Source organism: Neospora caninum, chromosome XII (genome assembly GCF_000208865.1).
Source record: "Neospora caninum Liverpool complete genome, chromosome XII".
Lineage (NCBI taxonomy): Eukaryota > Apicomplexa > Conoidasida > Eucoccidiorida > Sarcocystidae > Neospora > Neospora caninum.
The window spans coordinates 3,756,975-3,776,381 of NC_018398.1; the positions used below are offsets into that span (position 1 = coordinate 3,756,975).

Here is a 19,407-nt window from a genome sequence, read left to right on the forward strand (position 1 = left end):
GTCCCTCCTTCCACGCCTGCTGATTCTACCCGGTCAGCCGCCCCCTTCCTTCTCGTTCTTTCTCCAGCGCGCAACCTCAGCTTCCACCGTCTTGTGCCTGTGAGATCTCTCGACCGATTGACGCCCAACCCTCGCACAATTCGTCACCAACCGCCGATGACCCTCTACGACATTGGAGACGTCGAACATGTGATCTGCTACGAAGTACCTATACAGATGTTTATATCCATATGAAAGCTGTCGCATGTCCTTGGCGTTCCCGGAACAGCTGACGGATATCTGCATGCATGCATCTACCTACAAACGCATGCAATACCAGATTCTCTTGTTTTTGCACGAGACGCGTCCAATCACTGGAAACGACGCGTCTCTCGTCTAAGCGAGTTGGCGCGGCCTTCTGTAGCGCGTGCCTCAACGCCTCTCGACGGAGCGTTGCGAAGAATCTGTGCATCTATCCGCACGCGCTTGCGTGACGTCGCACGCCTACTCATGACCACAGAACTTCGCCTGTCTCTCGACATATCTCTTAACGCGCATCCTTTGTACACAGACAATATCTACCTACAATGCGATAATAACAATGCATGGCGTAGCCCTGACCAAGCAAAGAGTGGTTCCACGAGATCTCCGCGCGTCCGCCCATGCAAATAGATACATAAATAGATATTTATATATGGACAGATATATATACATATTTGTATCCATATATATGCATAGATGTGGGAGTTAACGTGCGTACAGTGTCTTTAATACGCACACCAGGAGGAATGGTGACCTCACACCATGGGGCCTGGCGGAGGCGGTGTGCCCTCATCCTGGAAGGGTATAACAGCTGAAAACAACAAACAGAAACAAACGTAAATATCTGCATATTTGTATTTGTATTCGGCGGCTATTACATGTATGTGTGTATGCACCTCTCTGTCTATCTCTCGATGTACGCGTGACCTTTTTGATTGGTATTTCTGTATACATGTACGGAGAGATTTTTCCTACGGTTCCAGGTATTGGTTGCATCATCCCGTTCGAGCGGAACGACCCGGCAATAGACCAGAAGACCAGTCCAGCGAAGTCGACAAAATTTGCGGTCAAATAAAGGCACCCAGCGGACTCTGCAAAAACAGCACAGGGACATGAAAGCCACAACGGTTACACTCGTCTTAAAACTCTGCCCCGTCCACTGGAAAAACGCTATTCTTTCTCTGTAGTCGGCATCCCTTTCTGCAGAGCGCTCCCTTCACAGCACAACCCGCGGCCGCGACAGTTTCAGACATGAATACCCCTACACACGATAATACATACATACATACGTACATACATACATACATACATACATACATTAATTATATATACATATATATATATATATATAGAGAGAGAGAGAGAGAGACGTAAGGTACAAAGTCATTATATAGTGCATCTTGTGCACGTATTTATAGAGATACGTCTGGAATATATATACACACGTGTACGATTAGATATGTTTAAACGTAGATGAGTGCGAGATGGACTGGGCTGGTTGTTTGCTCGCTTTACCATGCTCCGAGGGAGTTGTTTCTGTGTCTCAACCTACCCTTGGCGAATGGCGTCGAGGGGAAAGCATGCAGCAGCGAGGAATTCGCTCCTGACAGAGTCCGCAGTTTGCACTTTGAACATGAGGAGAGCGACGGACGGGGCGCGAACGAGAAACTCGAAAGTCGCTTCCGGAGATGACCACCTGCAAACAGCCGACGCACTAAGAGACGCCATCGACACCGCAAGCGCCAGTGTCCCTTCTGACGCCGCGCTACGGGCAGAACCCATTACAGCACAGAACACAATCCCCATCTACGAAGATGTCCGAAAGGCCGAAACTGCATGCGCGGCGCGGCGAAGTCTCCGCGGCCTCTTGGCTCAATCTCTCACGGTCCGGGAGAGCAAAAGAGATGTTCCAGAGGGAAACAGTGGAGATCTGTCCAGAGGAAAGAGGTCCTCAATGATGCAGAGAGAGACGAGATACTTGGCGGGAAAGGAGAAAGAAAAGGTGTGAAACACAGACGAGAGTGACAAAGAGAAAGACACAAAAGACAGGAGAGAGGGGGAAACCATGCGGCAGGGACGTACCGAGGATTGAATCCGTTATTCATCACCGTAGGCGTGCGGAAAGCCTTTGTGTCCTCTGAAAGGAACAAAGGGAACAAGGGCCATCCCAGTGAAGTCCAACGAGAGCGGAGAGGACTATGTCGCGAGGGAAAGCTGCCTTTCCCGGTTCTCGGCCGCGCGCTACACAGGACGAAAACTCTGTCTCACCGACCGACAAAATGCAGCGTGCAGACTGCACCGCTTTCTCGTGACGTGCATGCGAATGCTCATGTGAACGGAACGGACACCGTGCGCCCAAGTCATCTCCACATCTAAATGGATTTTTTACAGACATTTCTACATTTCCTCCTACATGCATCTACATACACAGATAATTAATCATATATATATATACATCTACGAGATGCACAGAGATATCTATCTCTATGCATTGGTTTTGCCACGTTCCGATACGCGTGGCTGCACGAGTGATCCTGTGTAATGTTTAAGAGCGCGTTACCTTTCACACCGTGGACGGAGACGGAGACGAAGGGGCAAGAGAGATCTGTGTTCTTGCGCGTTTTGATTTTGTTGATCGTCGACGGGCCTTTCCAGGCTTCCGCCACAGGTCGCGGGAGTTGATGAGCTGACAGAATCTGCACGCACAAAAAAACAGCAACGCTAACTGCTTGCATGCAGGACCAACACTGCCACGAAGACGCACACACACCGATATAGAGACAAAGATCGCCTGCGGCCCCACGACTGTTTCGCCAGAGAGCAGACTTGAGGAGGAATTCGACACCGCGGGGGAGCATTCGTCCTCACGCCGAGGGCAGCGTAGAAAACGAACTCTGTTTCACCCCTACACACATATATATATATATATATATGCCTGTATTCCTCAGACGGATGCCGAGAGGAACAGACCGATTCGGATGAAAAGACGAATCCACATCCCGTATCTGATTTCTGCCTCGCGATCGTTTTGATGGAGAATGCGACGGAGACGCGTGTCCCTCTTCTCACTCGACCACTACACATGTAGCAGCTACACACGCACATGCCTTTATATGTACACACGCGCATTTCCACATGTATATCTACATTTATATATATATATATATATGTTTATTTATGGTTGTTGACGTGTATATTTGGATTTGCGCACGCATAGATGGGGAGAACTGTTGCGTGGCAGCGCAGAGTGACGGTAGCAGCGAGGGTGAAAGAGCCGGCAGGCTCGTGTCGGCCGTTTCGTTACCTTGAGGGTGAAGTGCACGGGCGTCTCTGGACCTGAAGAATGTTCCGCGAAGGCAGGGACGAAGGGGTGTCGCGGGTTCCGCATCATCGCCGGCTTCAGCACATAACCCCCCGCAGACCCGCCGTTGTCGAGGAATCTGAGAAGAGCGAACGCGGGAAGAACCAAAAGAGAGGGGATCATTCTCACGCCCCAGCGAGACGACGCGACAGAGAGGAAGAGAGATGGAGAGAGGAAGAGAGATGGAGAGAGGAAGAGAGATGGAGAGGAGAGCAGAGATGAAGAGAGGAAGAGAGATAGAGAGAGGAAGAGAGATAGTGAGAGGAAGATAGATAGAGGAGGTGATAAAAGATGAAGACGATGTTTTTTGGCGGGTTCCGAAGGTGTCGAGAGTCGGGAGACGTGCGGTGGAAACCTCGGAAAAAACGAATGTGTTTCTGCTCTGCGACTTCTGCTTTCTGAGGCTTCTCTTCCTGCGCGTGCGTCTCTGCCTTGTGTCCCCTGTTCCTTTTTTCTGACCTCCCCTCGTTGAGGATCGTCGCACTGCCGAGAGACTGAAGATTCAGAGCCACGACTTGCGCTCCAAACAGCCACGGAATCACCGGGTTGAAATTGCTGCTTGATAGCCGCGTGCCTGAGAAGGAAACTCAGCGTCGAAATCCAGTTTTCCCGAGTGGACGAGGAGAAAAGAAAAGTGCGCGCGGCCAGAGATGCGGCAAAGCAACATGGATGCGTCCCACGAGAGGCGGCAGAAGACAAAAGGCGAGAAGCAAAGAGATAGGAAAAAAGAAAGGAAATGAAAACAGCAGAGACGAGGAGAAAAGCACAGAGGGAAGAGAAGAACACAGAGAAGAGAACTGAGCAGAACAGAGAGAAGAAAAGAAAGAAGAGAAGAAAGGAAAGAAGAAAAGAAAAAAGAACGGAGAGCTCACCAGCGGGGTAGACGCGCGTGAGGTATTTTTGGTTGAACCTGGCAAACTCGAGTGGCGACTGCTTCACGAGCTTCAAGAGGCGAGACTCAGGCATGCTGCAAATGTCCATCGCTGAGGAAAGGAAACCAGATCCCCTCGGCAAACGAAATGAAAGAAACGACAACACCCAGACGAAAGCCCGAAGCGAAAGGGAAAACTTGAGTAGTGATTCGAGTTGCGTCACGAAAAACGAAGCGCTACACACAAACAAGCAAGGTAAACCGGGAGAGGAGCGACAATCGACAAAGAAAGAGACATTGTGCGGGAAGTTTGAACGGGAGAGACGACGAGAGGGCCTTCAATGCCGACTGCGGACGCAGGTGAACACACGAGTCTTTTGAAATCCTCTCGCAGTTCCTCCACACCATGTAAAACACGTGCCGCAGGAAACGCATGCACGACCGCTGCATGCACACCGGAGAAAGACATGGGGGTGTCCGGTCGGCCCAGAAGCGTTTCCTTACGGTTTCTCGGCTGCTCGAAGCTCCTCAACTTCTTTCCCGGCATCGCAATGTTTCGGTAGTACTGCATGCAAAGCAAGAGACAAGGACATCCCACCCAACCTTGAAACATCTACATACAAACCTACAAAGACGCCGGTACTGCCGTCGATACATACACACACACACGCAAGTATGATTCTGTGTATATATATATATATATACGTAAATATATGTGGCGATTTCTTTCCATGTGTCTCGTGTGTTTCCGAAGCGTTGTTTGGCGTCTCTGTTGAGTTTCTCCCTCAAGCTACCCCTCCTTTATTCCCCGGTGTGGTTTCCTTTCCGACGTACGACTTTGAGCCGTTCGCTTTTGCTGTCTGCCGATGCGGCGCCTGGGGTGGCGGTGTTGCCTTTGCTTCGCTTGGCCGTTTTCACGAAGGCGCTGTCGGCCTCTGCGTCTCCGAACGACGCCGTCGCGCGTTTTTCCTCTCGAGACTCGGCCTCGTTCAGTCGATCCACGGTTCGCGCGCGTCTCCACTCGACGGGAGCGGGCGGTCCGTCGCGGTCTTCTCGCGCGGCGGCATCTGCGTCGTCCTCAGCCTCCTCAGAAATGCGTCGCGGCGCGTCCACGCCGCGCTGGTCGAAACTCTCAGTGCGCGCCGCGGAGGCGCATGTGAAGCTGCTACTCTTCCGGAGAAACGGATTCCGGTTTCGACGCATGCAACTCCCGCTCGCGCCTTTGGACGAGGGAGACGCGAGGCGATTCGCCTTCGGATCCGACACAGCTCGCATGTCTTCCCGCCCCGCGGGAAGGGACGGGGCGGAAGCGTCGCCCTCGCCGCTCGGCGCGCTCTGCGGGGCGCCGTCCAAGGCCTCATTCCCCAGAGACAGTGAGGAAAGCTGAGACAAAGCCTGAACCGGCGAAGGCGGCGTTTCCGGAAGCGACAAGGAAGTCCCCTGGCCCTCCAACGCATGCAAAAACGACGAGGAAAGAGCCTCCAAAGAATGCACATCCCGGCCGTCCCCAAGCAAATCCAAGGACTTGGCCATCTCCAATTCCAACTCGTCCAGCTGAAAAACGAAAGCAAAACCCGCAAGAAGGCACACACATTTACGTCTTTGTATCCATATCAATATATAGATATACAGTTGGGTATGCTGGTACAGGTGTCTACGTGCATGACTACGTGTGCGTATAGAGGTAGTAAGTCTAGCTTCGTGTAACCGCATCTATGCATGTATATATATATATATATATGGATGTGAATAGAAGGCAATTTCCAGGTGTAGAGACACAGCTTCCGTGAGTTTGGAAGGACTGAAAGAACAGAGCGGCACACTTTCTGCGAGGCAGAGACACACACAGCACATGTATGTGCGAGCCCGTCTCCCAAGAAGGAACCATCTGAAAATGCATATATATATGTATATATATGGTTATACAAGACATATATAGACGTACCCATATACATATATGTATATATATATATATATATATATGGGTTATACAAGACATATATAGACGTACCCATATACATATATGTATATATATATATATGGGTTATACAAGACATACATAGACGTACCCATATATATATATATATATATATGCGTATACATAATGATGTGTAGGTGTGTCGTGGGTTGCTGTTGAGCTCTTCGGTGGAAGGAGCGAGCGGATCCGGGCAATATGTGGGTTTTCCTTTAGCTTGTTTCCCTTTAGTGCTCTAAACGCTCACTTGGAGGTCTTCTTCGTCTCCCTCCTCCACCATTTCCCCACGCTCATTGGGCACCTTTCCCTTAAGGATGAATTTGCACATCAGCTGCTCCGGCGAAGGCTGTGGACTCGTAGAAGCTGCAAAACGTTTCCGCAAAAAACGCGCAATCTTCTCTGAGCGGCGTCCACCCACGAACGCAACATACACATATCTCGACAAAGCGTGTGTGTCGCCTTTTTGAACCTCTCCATTTCTATCTCTATCTACCCATGTGTCTATATCGGCCTCTCATGTGCATCTGCCAACGGCCGTGCCGATCGATATATGTATATATGCGCATCTGATGTCAATATGCCCACCTACCGAGTTCTCTAACCACCTGAGTCTACATACCTATCTACGGATCTATACTTGCATATGCACGCAGACAGATAGACAGCTCGAGAGACTTCCAGATACGGATGAACTTCTATATGCTCGGCAAAGACTACAGAGAGGGAAAGGTGCGGAACGGCATCTGCACAGAGGCGAGAAGCATCTCCACATACGTATACATATACATTAGAGTGCATGCAGTCGGTGTGCACACGGAGAGGAGTGGTTCGCTCTGGCGTTGGTTTGAATGGCTAGAGACCAGAGACGACTGTTTCGTACAGCAGCGGTAGATTTGATCCTGCAGAATTTCGTCGAGAATCTCGGCGATGCGAATGCGCTGCTTCGCACTGCAGTGCATTTCCAGAGATAAAATAATCGGGAATTTTGAGCGCTGAAAAAACAGAAACATCGGAACCGTCGCATTCCTTGGTGCGCCTCTTTTACGCACATCGCCCTTCCACAGAGATGCATGCCTCGAAACACATCTACCTAGATACAAATTGTTTGTACAAGAAAGGCATACAAAACAACACACACACAGGTGCGCGCATCGTGGCACTGAAAGACACATACACGTTGAGACACATATACATCTATATACATACATATATGTGCTCGAGTGTTCGTACACACACAGATATATATATATATATATATATATATATATAGATTTGACTAGGTCGATCGAGGGAGAGAGCGGAGAGCCGACCTCACCTGGAATCCGTAGTCTCTGCACGCTTGGATGACATCTTTGAATTTGATTCGACTGGTCAGCTGGTAGCCTCCGACGCCATGGAAAAGAGAAGGCTCGCCGTCGCTTCCGTCCCAGCAGTCGAGTTCCACGCAGCGACAGCCCCGCAAGAGCACGTCGATATACTGCCCGACGGCAGACTTTCCCACGACCTACAAAGTGCGAAGGGGCCGGACAGAGGCGCGAGAACGTGGAGGAAAGCAAGGCTGTCAGAGAACAAAGAAGTGCAGAAAAAGGCGCAGCGGGTGTGTGGTTGCGCCTCAAGGCACGTGGCGAGCGGAGCGCCGGGAGAGAGAGAGTGGACTCGGCTTTAGCAAGCGAGACATACACCTGGTTGGCGGCGCATTTGGGCCTTGTTGAGAGAGAAGAGAGACAGGCGCAAACGCAGAAGAAAAGAGGGGAAGAACCGGAGAGAGGCGAGGATGAAGGGGCTCGAGCGAAGAACCCACAGAGGCAGAAGAGAGAGGAAGGAACGGAGAGAGAAGAAGGAGAGGTAGAGAGCGAGAGGAAAGCGGCGCGAGAGACTCGAGAGAAGGAGAGGCGCACTCGACGCTCTCACCTGGTCACCGCAGAGGTACGTGTTGTGCGACGATTTCACCCAGTAGTTGCAAAGCGGCAGACTCATGTCCTGATGAACTTTCAGTCTGTGAGGCGCCATGAGGGAATTCGCTTCCGAGCACAGGAGACTCCCAAACCCAAGAGCAGAGAGCATGCCGGTGGGGCCCTGGAGAGGCAACGAAAAAAGGCGCGTTTCCAGTGGAGGCACGAGAGCGACAGAGAAGGACGCGAAAACGGATCTGCGACACCCGAAGGGAAGCGCCTCCGGGCGGGTCTTTCGCCCTGCGCAGATCTCTCCACAGACCGAGGAGACCGACGGGGAGGAGAAAGGGAAGGCGGGAAAGAGAAGAAGGACAAGGAATCGAAAGAGGAAAGGCGGGAAACGCAGGCGAAAGGAGGCAGACGAACTGCGGAGAAGAACGAGAAAACTACGGAGAAAAAAGAGCAAAGAGAGTACCAAGACGAAGAAAAGAGACGGGGAGAACCCCAGAGAGAAGACCGGCAGCGAGTTGCGCATCCACGAACAAACAGTTGAACTGCTCGCGGGGCGGCAGCTCCTGTCGAAAGATCATGAGCGTCACGTTTTTCCTAGCAGTTTGTGCGGTCCCGTTTGCATGCGTTTCCGCGGCCTGCTTGCCTGTTCGCCACTCACAGGTTTTCGAAACGCCTCGTCGACACTCCGAAAATTCGCAAGCTCCTCCTCGATCTCTGCCTCGGAAGTGGCTTTCTGCACTTCTTGCAGGAACCGTCTGTACCCTGGAGTCAGCGGGAAAAACAAACACAGCAACCCTTTCCGCGCATGCATCTTCAACAGCTACGCAGGTGTGCGCGCGCACGCGAGCTGTGACTGTGCAGAGATCCGTGCAGCCTTCCGGAGAAGAGAGAAGAGAACGAGAAGAGACACGGGGCAGAAGCGTAGAGAGTCGCACGAGGAGGCGAAGGGTGTGAGAGCCCTAACGAAATTTTTGAGAAAGCGGGGCACAGCGCGGTCGCGAGGAAACCAAGGAAAAAAGGGAAACGCGGCATCACCTTGCTCGTCTATAAAATCTTCTTGAGGGACCTTATACACGGCGAAGTAGTAATCGACGTCAGGGCGGATAAGCAGTTCGTTGAGCATCTGCGCAAGGCCACACAGGAACAAAGAAGGGGTGACGGAAACTCTGGACCTAAAAACGTGCGATGTGTTTAGCGAGAGAAACACAGAAGCCACGAGCAGACGGTCAGGACAAAGACGCGCTCAGTATGTCACTGAAAACGACGGCGCAGAGAGAGAAAAACCCCGGCGTTCCGTCTTTTTTCGGCTTCACGAATGCAGGCGGGGGTTAGAGAGCGGGGCGCCTCGCGTGCTTCCCCGGTATTCTCGGCACCGCCAGAGAACCGAGGAAGGCGGGGAGACGCCCGGACGCAAGGCTAGAGAGGAGAAACGAAGAGCGGGAAAAGGAGAGAGGGCTAGAGAGGAGAAACGAAGAGAAAGAACAGGAGAGAAGGATAGAGAGGAGAAACGAAGAGAGGGAAAAGGAGAGAAGGCTAGAGAGGAGAAACGAAGAGAGGGGAAAGGAGAGAAGGCTAGAGAGGAGAAACGAAGAGGGGGGAAAGAAGAGAAGGCTAGAGAGGAGAAACGAAGAGAGGGAAAAGGAGAGAAGGCTAGAGAGGAGAAACGAAGAGGGGGGAAAGAAGAGAAGGCTAGAGAGGAGAAACGAAGAGAGGGAATAGGAGGGAAGGCTAGAGAGGAGAAACGAAGAGAGGGGAAAGAAGAGAAGGCTAGAGAGGAGAAACGAAGAGAGGGAAAAGGAGAGAAGGCTAGAGAGGAGAAACGAAGAGAGGGGAAAGGAGAAAAGGCTAGAGAGGAGAAACGAAGAGAGGGGAAAGGAGAGAAGGCTAGAGAGGAGAAACGAAGAGAGGGGAAAGGAGAGAAGGCTAGAGAGGAGAAACGAAGAGAGGGGAAAGAAGAGAAGGCTAGAGAGGAGAAACGAAGAGAGGGAATAGGAGGGAAGGCTAGAGAGGAGAAACGAAGAGAGGGGAAAGAAGAGAAGGCTAGAGAGGAGAAACGAAGAGAGGGAAAAGGAGGGAAGGCTAGAGAGGAGAAACGAAGAGAGGGGAAAGGAGAGAAGGCTAGAGAGGAGAAACGAAGAGAGGGGAAAGAAGAGAAGGCTAGAGAGGAGAAACGAAGAGAGGGAATAGGAGGGAAGGCTAGAGAGGAGAAACGAAGAGAGGGGAAAGAAGAGAAGGCTAGAGAGGAGAAACGAAGAGAGGGAAAAGGAGAGAAGGCTAGAGAGGAGAAACGAAGAGAGGGAAAACGAGAGAAGGCTAGAAAGGAGAAACAAAGAGAGGGAAAAGGAGAGAAGGCTAGAGAAAAGAAACAAAGAGAGGGAAAAGGAGAGAAGGCTAGAGAGGAGAAACGAAGAGAGGGAAAAGGAGAGAAGGCTAGAGAGGAGAAACGAAGAGAGGGAAAAGGAGAGAAGGCTGGAGAGGAGAAACAAAGAGAGGGGAAAGGAGAGAAGGCTAGAGAGGAGAAACGAAGAGAGGGGAAAGGAGAGAAGGCTAGAGAGGAGAAACGAAGAGAGGGAAAAGGAGAGAAGGCTAGAGAGGAGAAACGAAGAGAGGGGAAAGGAGAGAAGGCTAGAGAGGAGAAACGAAGAGGGGGGAAAGAAGAGAAGGCTAGAGAGGAGAAACGAAGAGGGGGAAAAGGAGAGAAGGCTAGAGAGGAGAAACGAAGAGGGGGGAAAGAAGAGAAGGCTAGAGAGGAGAAACGAAGAGAGGGAATAGGAGGGAAGGCTAGAGAGGAGAAACGAAGAGAGGGGAAAGAAGAGAAGGCTAGAGAGGAGAAACGAAGAGAGGGAAAAGGAGAGAAGGCTAGAGAGGAGAAACGAAGAGAGGGAAAACGAGAGAAGGCTAGAAAGGAGAAACAAAGAGAGGGAAAAGGAGAGAAGGCTAGAGAGGAGAAACGAAGAGAGGGAAAAGGAGAGAAGGCTAGAGAGGAGAAACAGGGAGAGAAAGAGAAGAAAGAGACAAAGCGTGTGACACGGACGCATCCCCCACTGAGACGGCATTGCATCCAGCACACTGACAGGGAGGGCGCGAGGCAGTTGCAGAAAGAGCAAAGTGACAGCGGCTGCAGGAAAGAGAGAGACACCTTGCAAGAGACCCAGAGAGAAGCAGCTGCGTAAAGCGCGAGAGAAAGAACTTCCAACTGGCTTCGTGGAATCGGCGGTGGCTTTCTGTTGCGCCTGTAGAAAGACGAGCTGGGGAGAGAAAAAACTCGGCAGAGTCACGGGGACCGTGGAGAAAAGACGCGGTTTCCGTCGTTTCTGCCTTACTTCTCGAAACTCTGAGAACCCGAGTCGCCCGGAATTTTCTGTGTCGTGTTTCTGGAAGAGCTCCTCGACGTAACGGCTGTCTGCTTGAATGTTCAACTTGCGGAGGAGGCAGTGCAGATGTCGCTGCTCGATTTTCCCTGAGAGAAAAACGAAAACGCGCACCGCCATGCACACAAGGCAGCCTGCGTAGCCGGCGACAAACTTCGGCCCCACCGGAGAGACGTGGGGAAGAGGCTGACGGGCGCGCGATTGAAGTCATCGCAGGGAGGGAAACACCCCACCTGTCCTTTCTCGGCGCTGTCGTTTTCTCAGCGTCTCTCGCTCGCGAAGCGCGCGTGGCGGGGCGAGATGAGAGAATCGAGGCGGGAAGCCCAAAAGCCGAGAGAAGACGATCTTCCGAAAACCTATGCCTGCCAGCAGCTGCCGAGACTCTGCCTTGTTTTCCCTCTCTCGAATTAAAATCTAACCCTTTCTTCTCGAGAGGACCGAAACAAGAACGGAAAGGTTCTCTTTCGCTTCCACAGTGCTCCGTTCTCTGCCCCGTCTCGCTCTTCTCCCTCCCCTTCTCTTCCGCTCTTTGTCTCCGTTTGCAAGAGGCGGCGAACGGCCGAAAGAGCCCCGCTGGAGGCGGGGCTGTCGCGCGCGGTCGAGGGCTCGGATCTCACGAAGCCAGCCTCGGTGAGAAGACAGAAGAATCGCAAAAACGCACCAGGCTGCACTTTGCATGCAAAAACGGAGACTTACCACCGGAATCCTTCTCAGCTGTGTGCCACTGAACCGAGATAAAGTCGGAGGCGCCTTCGCTTGCGAGTTGGCCAAGCGCCATGTCGTGGTAGAGCAGCAGACCTTTCATCCACAACTTCCACTCCTGCGGAAACGATGGAGGAAAACACATGCTTTTCTCGCCATGCAGCGGTCTGCAGCTGCAGTCTCTTCGGAAAAGGCGAGCGTCTCTGCGGGGTGCCGGAGCGCTCCTCAGCCTTGGAGGGACACACACGGAGGCGAAAGGTTGTCTCCTTGTTGCGAAAAGACAGTTGCACAGAAGAGAGACGCACCGTCTGCTGCCGCGCTGATCCGGAAGGCTTTCGACTTGCCACCGCAAACAAACACGTCTTCTCGGATCTCGGAACACTCAAAAAATGCGTATAAATGCATATATATATGGTTGTATATACCTATATATATGTATATATATGAATACGACAAACTTCAGAGTGCAGCAAATGACGAAAGGATTTCGTGTTCATAGCGGTGTTTGAGTGCACTATGGAGTTGCGATCTCCATTTGGATAAATACATGTGAACACACATAGACGTCAACTGCAAGACGCTCAGTATACAGAGAGCTCGATCGGTACTGGTGTCCGCGGCTGAATTTCAAAACGCCTCTTGGATTTCAACCTTCTCCCTCTCCCTCCATCTCTTTCTCTCTATCTCTCTCTTGCTCTTCATCTCTCGTTCTCTCTCTCGCTTCCTCTCCCTCTCGGCCGCTCTTCTCTCTCGCATTCTCGCTTTCTCTCTCCCTCTCACCGTCTCGTCGCGACAGGCGACGTGGAGAACGCGCCCGCTGGCAACAATTTCGATGCTGAGCGTCTTGTCCGCTTTATTCTGAGGTCAGCGCACGCAAGACAAACGGAAACGGGGTCTGCCAGGGTGGAGAGAACAAGCAGACGCGCGGGGGAAATCTTTCTCCGGAAAACAGAGGGAAGGCGGCAGGCCTAAAGCCGCGGGATCCCCACAGAGAAAAGAAAGGCCCCGCCCGAAGAGTTCAAGCGGCCGCCAGCGCTCGAGAAAAAAGTGAGAGAAAGGCGAGACGGGCAGAAAAGATCCACAGCAAGGAACCAGAAGAGACTCGCACATGAGTCGATGAAAACAAGGTCACATAACTACACAGAAACTGCCAAAAGAAAACGACGAACAGATGCAGACTTGGATCCGTGGCTTCACAGACGGACGCCCACAATTCAATGCAGCTACGCGCACATATCAAACGCATTTCAATACATACATCTCTACGTATGGACGCATCGAAGGTCTTTAGAGGCATGGAAAGACAGTTGAAAGGCGCGATGTACACGGATGAGCATAAAGTTCCTCTTTAATTTGTTCTGCGTGGTCTTTCTCTGGTCTGCATGCGGCATTTCCTCACTCGTCCAAAGTCCGTGTCTTCGCCTGGAATGATTCTCTGGACGTCTCCGACAGGAACTGCGAAGGACGACAACACCATGAGAGCTTCACAAGCAGACGTCAGCGTTCCAGCCTCTGCGGCCTTCGTTCTTTCCCTCCTTACGCTGCTGCTGCTGCTGCTTGCGGCTGTTCGCGACGCCTCCGCGTCTGTGGTGTTTCTCGTTTCCTTCCTGTTTCTGCCCGCCTCCCCCCGCAGTGTCTGCGAGATAGGTACCAAGGAAGTTAAGAGAACTAAGGATACTCCTGATACCAAAGACAGCAAGACCTCGAATTATCCGATCAGTAGCCTTCGCTGCCCCGTGAATCTCACTGGTCGTGAAGGATTCTTGCTTCTTCGGCGACTTCCACTTGAGCGCCATCGCGTTCGCGTCGACGTAGAAGAAGCGCTCGTGAGGCTTCTTGAAGTTCGTCTTGCACCACTTGAGCAAAAAAGACCCTTCTGCGAGCTGTCAGCCGTTCACAGACGCACATGCACTCGCGAAAAAACGTGCAAAAACCGACCTACACGGGCGCGCCAGAAAAGCCAAGACCCACCTGCGGATCCTCACGTCTACGGGCCGGTGTGCAGAGAGAGGCACACGTCGACGTTCACGAAACTGCGACCGTGCAGATGCATGATGCGCAGAGCGGCGTCGGAAGCGATCCATCTGCGAATGCCCCCAGGTAAAAGCGCCTCTACGTAGACGCATCTGTGTACATCTAGATGTCGATGTCTCTAGGAAAATGTTGCAAATGTACATACTGTGCAGATTTATCGATTTACCTGTAGGGTCGTCCATCAAAAAGACACACAGCGTATCCGCAGCATACACGAATGCATCTCTCTCCTGCCTTGATATATATATATATATGCGTGTCCACGTATGGATCTGTATAGATATACAGATGTGGATAGGCAGGGATATCTCTGCCTGTAACGCGAGAGAAACAAAGAGGTGACCGTGTATTCAGCCGTCGATGAATGTGCTGCCGTTCCTTCTACAGACACACGTGCATCGCCATGCCGCGTCCATGCGACGGCATCCATAAATCAACAGAAGAGTCGCAGCATGTGTGTGAATTGAGTGCATCTTACTTTTTCCAGCGCCTCTCGGGTGTCGACGTCTGCGAGGAGTTCCTTGATTCTTTGGCTGACTACTGCGCCGCCTTCTCTGGCAGCAGAGGGGGGAGCAAAGAGAGCGGCCGACCGGTCCCCGTCGTCAGCGGGACTCGCCTTTTTCGGAAAGCCGAAAGAGGACAGCCGCCTCGGCTTCTCCTTTGCATGCGTCGGGCTCACAGCCTCGGAGGATCCGCCAGTTGAGGCTGTGGGCGGTCTGGAGAGCAGTGTCTCCCGTCCCTCCGCCGCGTCTGTCTCCATCTTCGCCGGCGCTTCGGGATGCTCTACGTGCGGAGACGCCTCGTGCTTTTTGGAGAAGCGAAGCGGCGCAGAGAGAAAGGAAGCGCGCGACGAGGACGAAGACGCCTGCCTCTCCACGCCGCCGTCCATGTCGCAGTGAAGGAAAACAAAAGGGAGAAAACGGAAGGAGAAGAAAAAGAGAAAGGAAGGGGAGAGGGCCGGACGATAGACAAAAAGAGTGTAAAAGAGGGATGAGAGAAGAGAGGGACAAAAGGAACAAGCGGGAGGAAGAAGATAGACAGACGAGAAGAGTGGGGAGGAGGCGGAGAAAACGAAGAGCGAGACCGAGAAGGAGAGGAATCCCAGACGGGAAAACGGCGCTCTTCGCCCGCGCGGTTTGACGAGAGAGAACGCCCGGACTGTGGACTTAAACGAGACAGGGGACGACGAAGAACCACCTCGTGGCGAGAAGACGCTTCCTCCTCTCTCCCATGATGGACGGAGCAAGACACAGAGGACCGGGAAGAGACCGCGAGCATTCCATCTCCAGATGAAACCGAACGAAGCGCAGAAAGGCCTTACAAGCGGGGAAGAGGCGAGCCTGTGCTTCCAGGCCGTTTCCCCACTGTCCGTCGGCCGCTGCAACCTTCCTCTCTCTTTTGTGTCCTCCCCTCTGTGTCGTCTCTGCGTTCTCACGCTCTGTTGTTCCGGTCTCCCGAACGTTCCTCTCTCTGTTGTCTCTGCAGGTTCGCCTCAGGTCTGCATGCCTCCCCCTCTTCGCGTCTTTTCGGAAAACCTAAAAAGGGTGCGCGCCTCGTCGACGTACACCCCTATCGCCGTAAAGATTCTCCGCAAAAGAAAGAAAGACGGCGCAGCGATCCACAACACCTGCAGACTCCCCTGCACATATACACAGATATATATGTGTGTAGATCGAGTTCCAGAGACATCTATCTTCTCATGCAGAGCAGTATAGGTCTCTCGGTAATTGTGCGCTTGGTTTGCACAGGCGCGGACTACGAGGGCGGGAAAAAGGCGGTGTTGTTTTTGGACAGGTGATATGCGGGAAAGTGAAAGCGGAAAAGTGAGTTGCGCGCATCACAGACTCGCTCTCTCTCTCTCCCTGCCACGTAAGAGACCCGCGCGCAGCATTCGCGTGCGCTCTCGCCCCCCAGAAGAGAGCCGGAGGCGTCTTTTTTGTCGCGGGATTCGCTCCTTTTCGCCCTTTTCTTCTTTTCCACTTCTTCCTCGACTTTTTGGGTGTTCTAGTTGTTATGGGGCGCGGCGAGAACGCATCTCTCGCGCAAGACAACCTGTCGCCGCAAGTCCCCTCTGGAGCGCAGCAAACGATCTCTTGTTCTCTCTCCCTCGCTTTTTCGCTTTCTCTGGGAGCTCGCAGGGCGTCACGAGAAGACCAGGAGGGAGAAGAAAGACAAAAAACCAGAAAAACAAACTCTTTCCACAAGCGAAAAAGCGAGCACGGGTCCACACACACAAGGCACCGCACAAAACCGTCACGCCGCCATCTCTTTTTCTCTCTTTCTCTCTCTTTCTCTCTCGCTCGCTGTTTCTGCTGCCTCCCTGTTTAAGAGAGGGAGAAAACACACACAACGTGACGACACACGAACCAATTTACCTTTGTGATTTTCCACCGTCTCTGCACCCGTCAACGAGAAAGACGAAGTCGGCTGACGATTCTGAGGAACGCAGCCTCGCTTTCCGGTGTCTAGAGAAAAGATGGCCGATCTCTTCCCCAGCGGGAACCAAAAGCTCTGCGTGTTCTCTGCTTTTTTACGTTCTCGCCGCATGCTGCCGCGTTTCTCTCATTGCTTTTCGTGCTTTTACGCGGAAGGCAGAAGGCGAGAAACGCCGTTCGCCCCGCGGAGTCCCAAGCGTTGTGAGAGAAGAACCCAGAGAAGGGAAGCCTCCCCTACGCAAAACGAATAAAGGAAACTTTCATACAGGGAAGAGGTGTACTACTCTGGACTCTCGGGGACACGCGAGAACGCGAGACAAAAGGATAACCAGAGACACATTGGCGTTCACCAAAAAGTGAATCCACGTATGCATTTAGGACACGAGTTCAACGCGAAAGAAAATCACTCTTTTTCGACAATATGTGTTTACATCTCCGTAGATGTACACACGGTATAGAGGCATGCAGAAAATGACACATGCACAGAGTTGTACACATATACGTGTATACACTTAAGTATCTATTCATAGGACTACCAGTGGCGTGCGAAATTTAAAAGATCTTACCATAGTGGAATACCTGCGTATATATAAAAGCATACAGCTGCTGTTCTATACGTACAGCTATTCGTATCAAGATGGTAAGATACAAAGGCCTGTAAATAACCATATATATATATATATATATATATATATATATACATACATATATACATGTATCATGCCTAATATTAGATGTGTATGTGTATATCTATGCCTGCCTGTAGATATGTATCTATAACAAAAGTGCAAGAAAATAGATGTGCACAACAGTGTCGAGCCCGTTTTTTCGTGTCGTGGATTCTTTGTTTTTTTTCCTGTCATGTTCGCTACCCTTTTAAGCCTCTGCGAGTTTCTCCGGATAGCCCGTTTTCGCCTGGAATGAGAAAACCGCGAATTTTCAGACGTTGTCACAAGCCTTCCATGCGCAATCGGTTCCGACAGCCCGGTGAAGGCAACCAAATGGAGTAAAAGCATTCCTCCTTTCCACCCTCGCCTGGGAAGGGAAATTCTCGGGACGCGAGCTCGGCAGAGAGCTGAACGTCAACCTCACACCACAAAAAATTAGAGTATGTTTTCTCTGAAATGCGTGTATTTGGGGTGAATCCGAACTTGCCTCGCCATGATGAAGTCCCTCCTAGTTGTAACTTTTGGAATCATTTCCCCCGCGCACTTTCAGATTCCTCAGAGTCGACCAGGTTCCAAGAAGACTGTCTGCAGCTGAGCGTTTTCTCTCAGAGCTACACAGGCGACACGTTTCCTTCCGAGCGATGTCTCAGGAGACTGCTCGTGGCCTCGCGCTCTTGTCGCCTTCAGAGAAAGGCATGCATGTGCTTGGAGGACAAGGGAGATCTTCGTCGCGTGGGGCACCGCAGCTCCAGAAGAGCATTCAAAGGTTCGCCGGGACATGCTTGCTGGCGTCGCGGAAAATGGAAACATGCATCGAGATCTTCCTTCGCGCATGCGCAAGTGTCCAGCTAGCGTGTGCATCTGAATTTAGAAGGATTGTAGGCGGTCAACGATATCAACTTGGAGATTATCGATCTGTTGAACCACCTAGTCTCACATCTTGCACACATGCAATCGTGTGTTCTCTCTCTGCTTTCGATGCTGTGTACATACGCTGTGTATGATTTATATTTCTACAGTCTTGTTCTTTTTGGTGGTTATTAATGCACGGCATATATATATATATATATATATATGCTGCATACGTTGGATGATTGCAGTCATGCACAAACGCACATATATATGTATATATATGTATATATAAATGGATATAAAAGTGTGTACATAAATGTACATGGATTATATATAGCATTACAACGATATATGGGAAAGTGCATGCGCGTGCGTAAATGGATTGCAGCGTATGCGAACGTATTTCAGCCGCGTCAAATTGTCTCGCGTGTTTGAAGGCGAAATCCGCATAAAGTTCAAACGCGATCGGGGACGAAGCCAAGCTGGTATACACAGCTGGCCTCGAGAACCTTCCACTTGACGCAAGTTCGTGCGTCCACATGCTGAACCTCTTTTTCTGAAACGCGCCAGTGCCCCGAGTTCCGCCGTTCATCCTTCTTCGACCTTTGCTGTGGTAGCCGTAAATCGTCTGCATCTTTTGCAGCTTCTTTCGTCTCCTGTAGATCTCTCTCGCATTTCGTGCATTTTAGGATCTTTAACAAGACGCCTGCGAGGCTGCCCACAGAGTCCCAGCACACCGAGGCAAGGCAGTGCTTCCGTCCTACCGCGCCACGACAAACAAAGCACCAGGCGCACAAACGTGCACGCCTCACTGCATGCGCAGCATTCAATACAGCCGGAACGGTCATCCGTGTGGCTCTATCACCTCACGCGCGAGACATCTCAGACGAAGAGAGACATGCCTCACATCAAAGGCACGACCAGCCCAGGTCTGTGCCGTTACACCCACCGGAACAAGTGCATGCACCCATGCATGCGTTCAGATACTCGATTCCACTGTTTTCAGACGCACATGGCTTTCTACCTCTCTGTAACCTTGCACAGACGTAGACAGACACGGGCATAACCTGAGACGGCGAAAACCGGTGGTTGTTGTTGTTGTCGACAACCAAAGAGATTCCTTTGAGAGTCGGTTCCTCAAAAACAGTGCCTACGCACCGTTTTGAATGCCAACATGAAGAGACGCCCAAATTTCCTACACAACTCGCTGGGG

General features: G+C 51.6%; 1 protein-coding gene across 1 annotated transcript; it reads right to left on the reverse strand.

The window, feature by feature from the left end:
• Window positions 1-776: 776 nt before the first annotated feature.
• Window positions 777-15,128, reverse strand: NCLIV_064970 (Phospholipid phospholipase C beta isoform,related; the record flags this gene model as incomplete). The annotated part of the gene is made up of 22 exons (XM_003886048.1): window positions 777-832; window positions 997-1,112; window positions 1,574-1,717; window positions 2,104-2,158; window positions 2,582-2,717; window positions 3,326-3,461; window positions 3,842-3,956; window positions 4,255-4,365; window positions 4,758-4,818; window positions 5,088-5,807; window positions 6,476-6,591; window positions 7,109-7,220; window positions 7,544-7,732; window positions 8,140-8,304; window positions 8,791-8,894; window positions 9,168-9,255; window positions 11,456-11,592; window positions 12,200-12,323; window positions 12,986-13,063; window positions 13,605-13,660; window positions 13,746-14,088; window positions 14,718-15,128. The coding sequence occupies 22 exons, from the start codon at window positions 15,126-15,128 to the stop codon at window positions 777-779; spliced, it is 3,573 nt and encodes a 1,190-aa protein (XP_003886097.1).
• Between the last annotated feature and the right edge of the window lie 4,279 nt (window positions 15,129-19,407).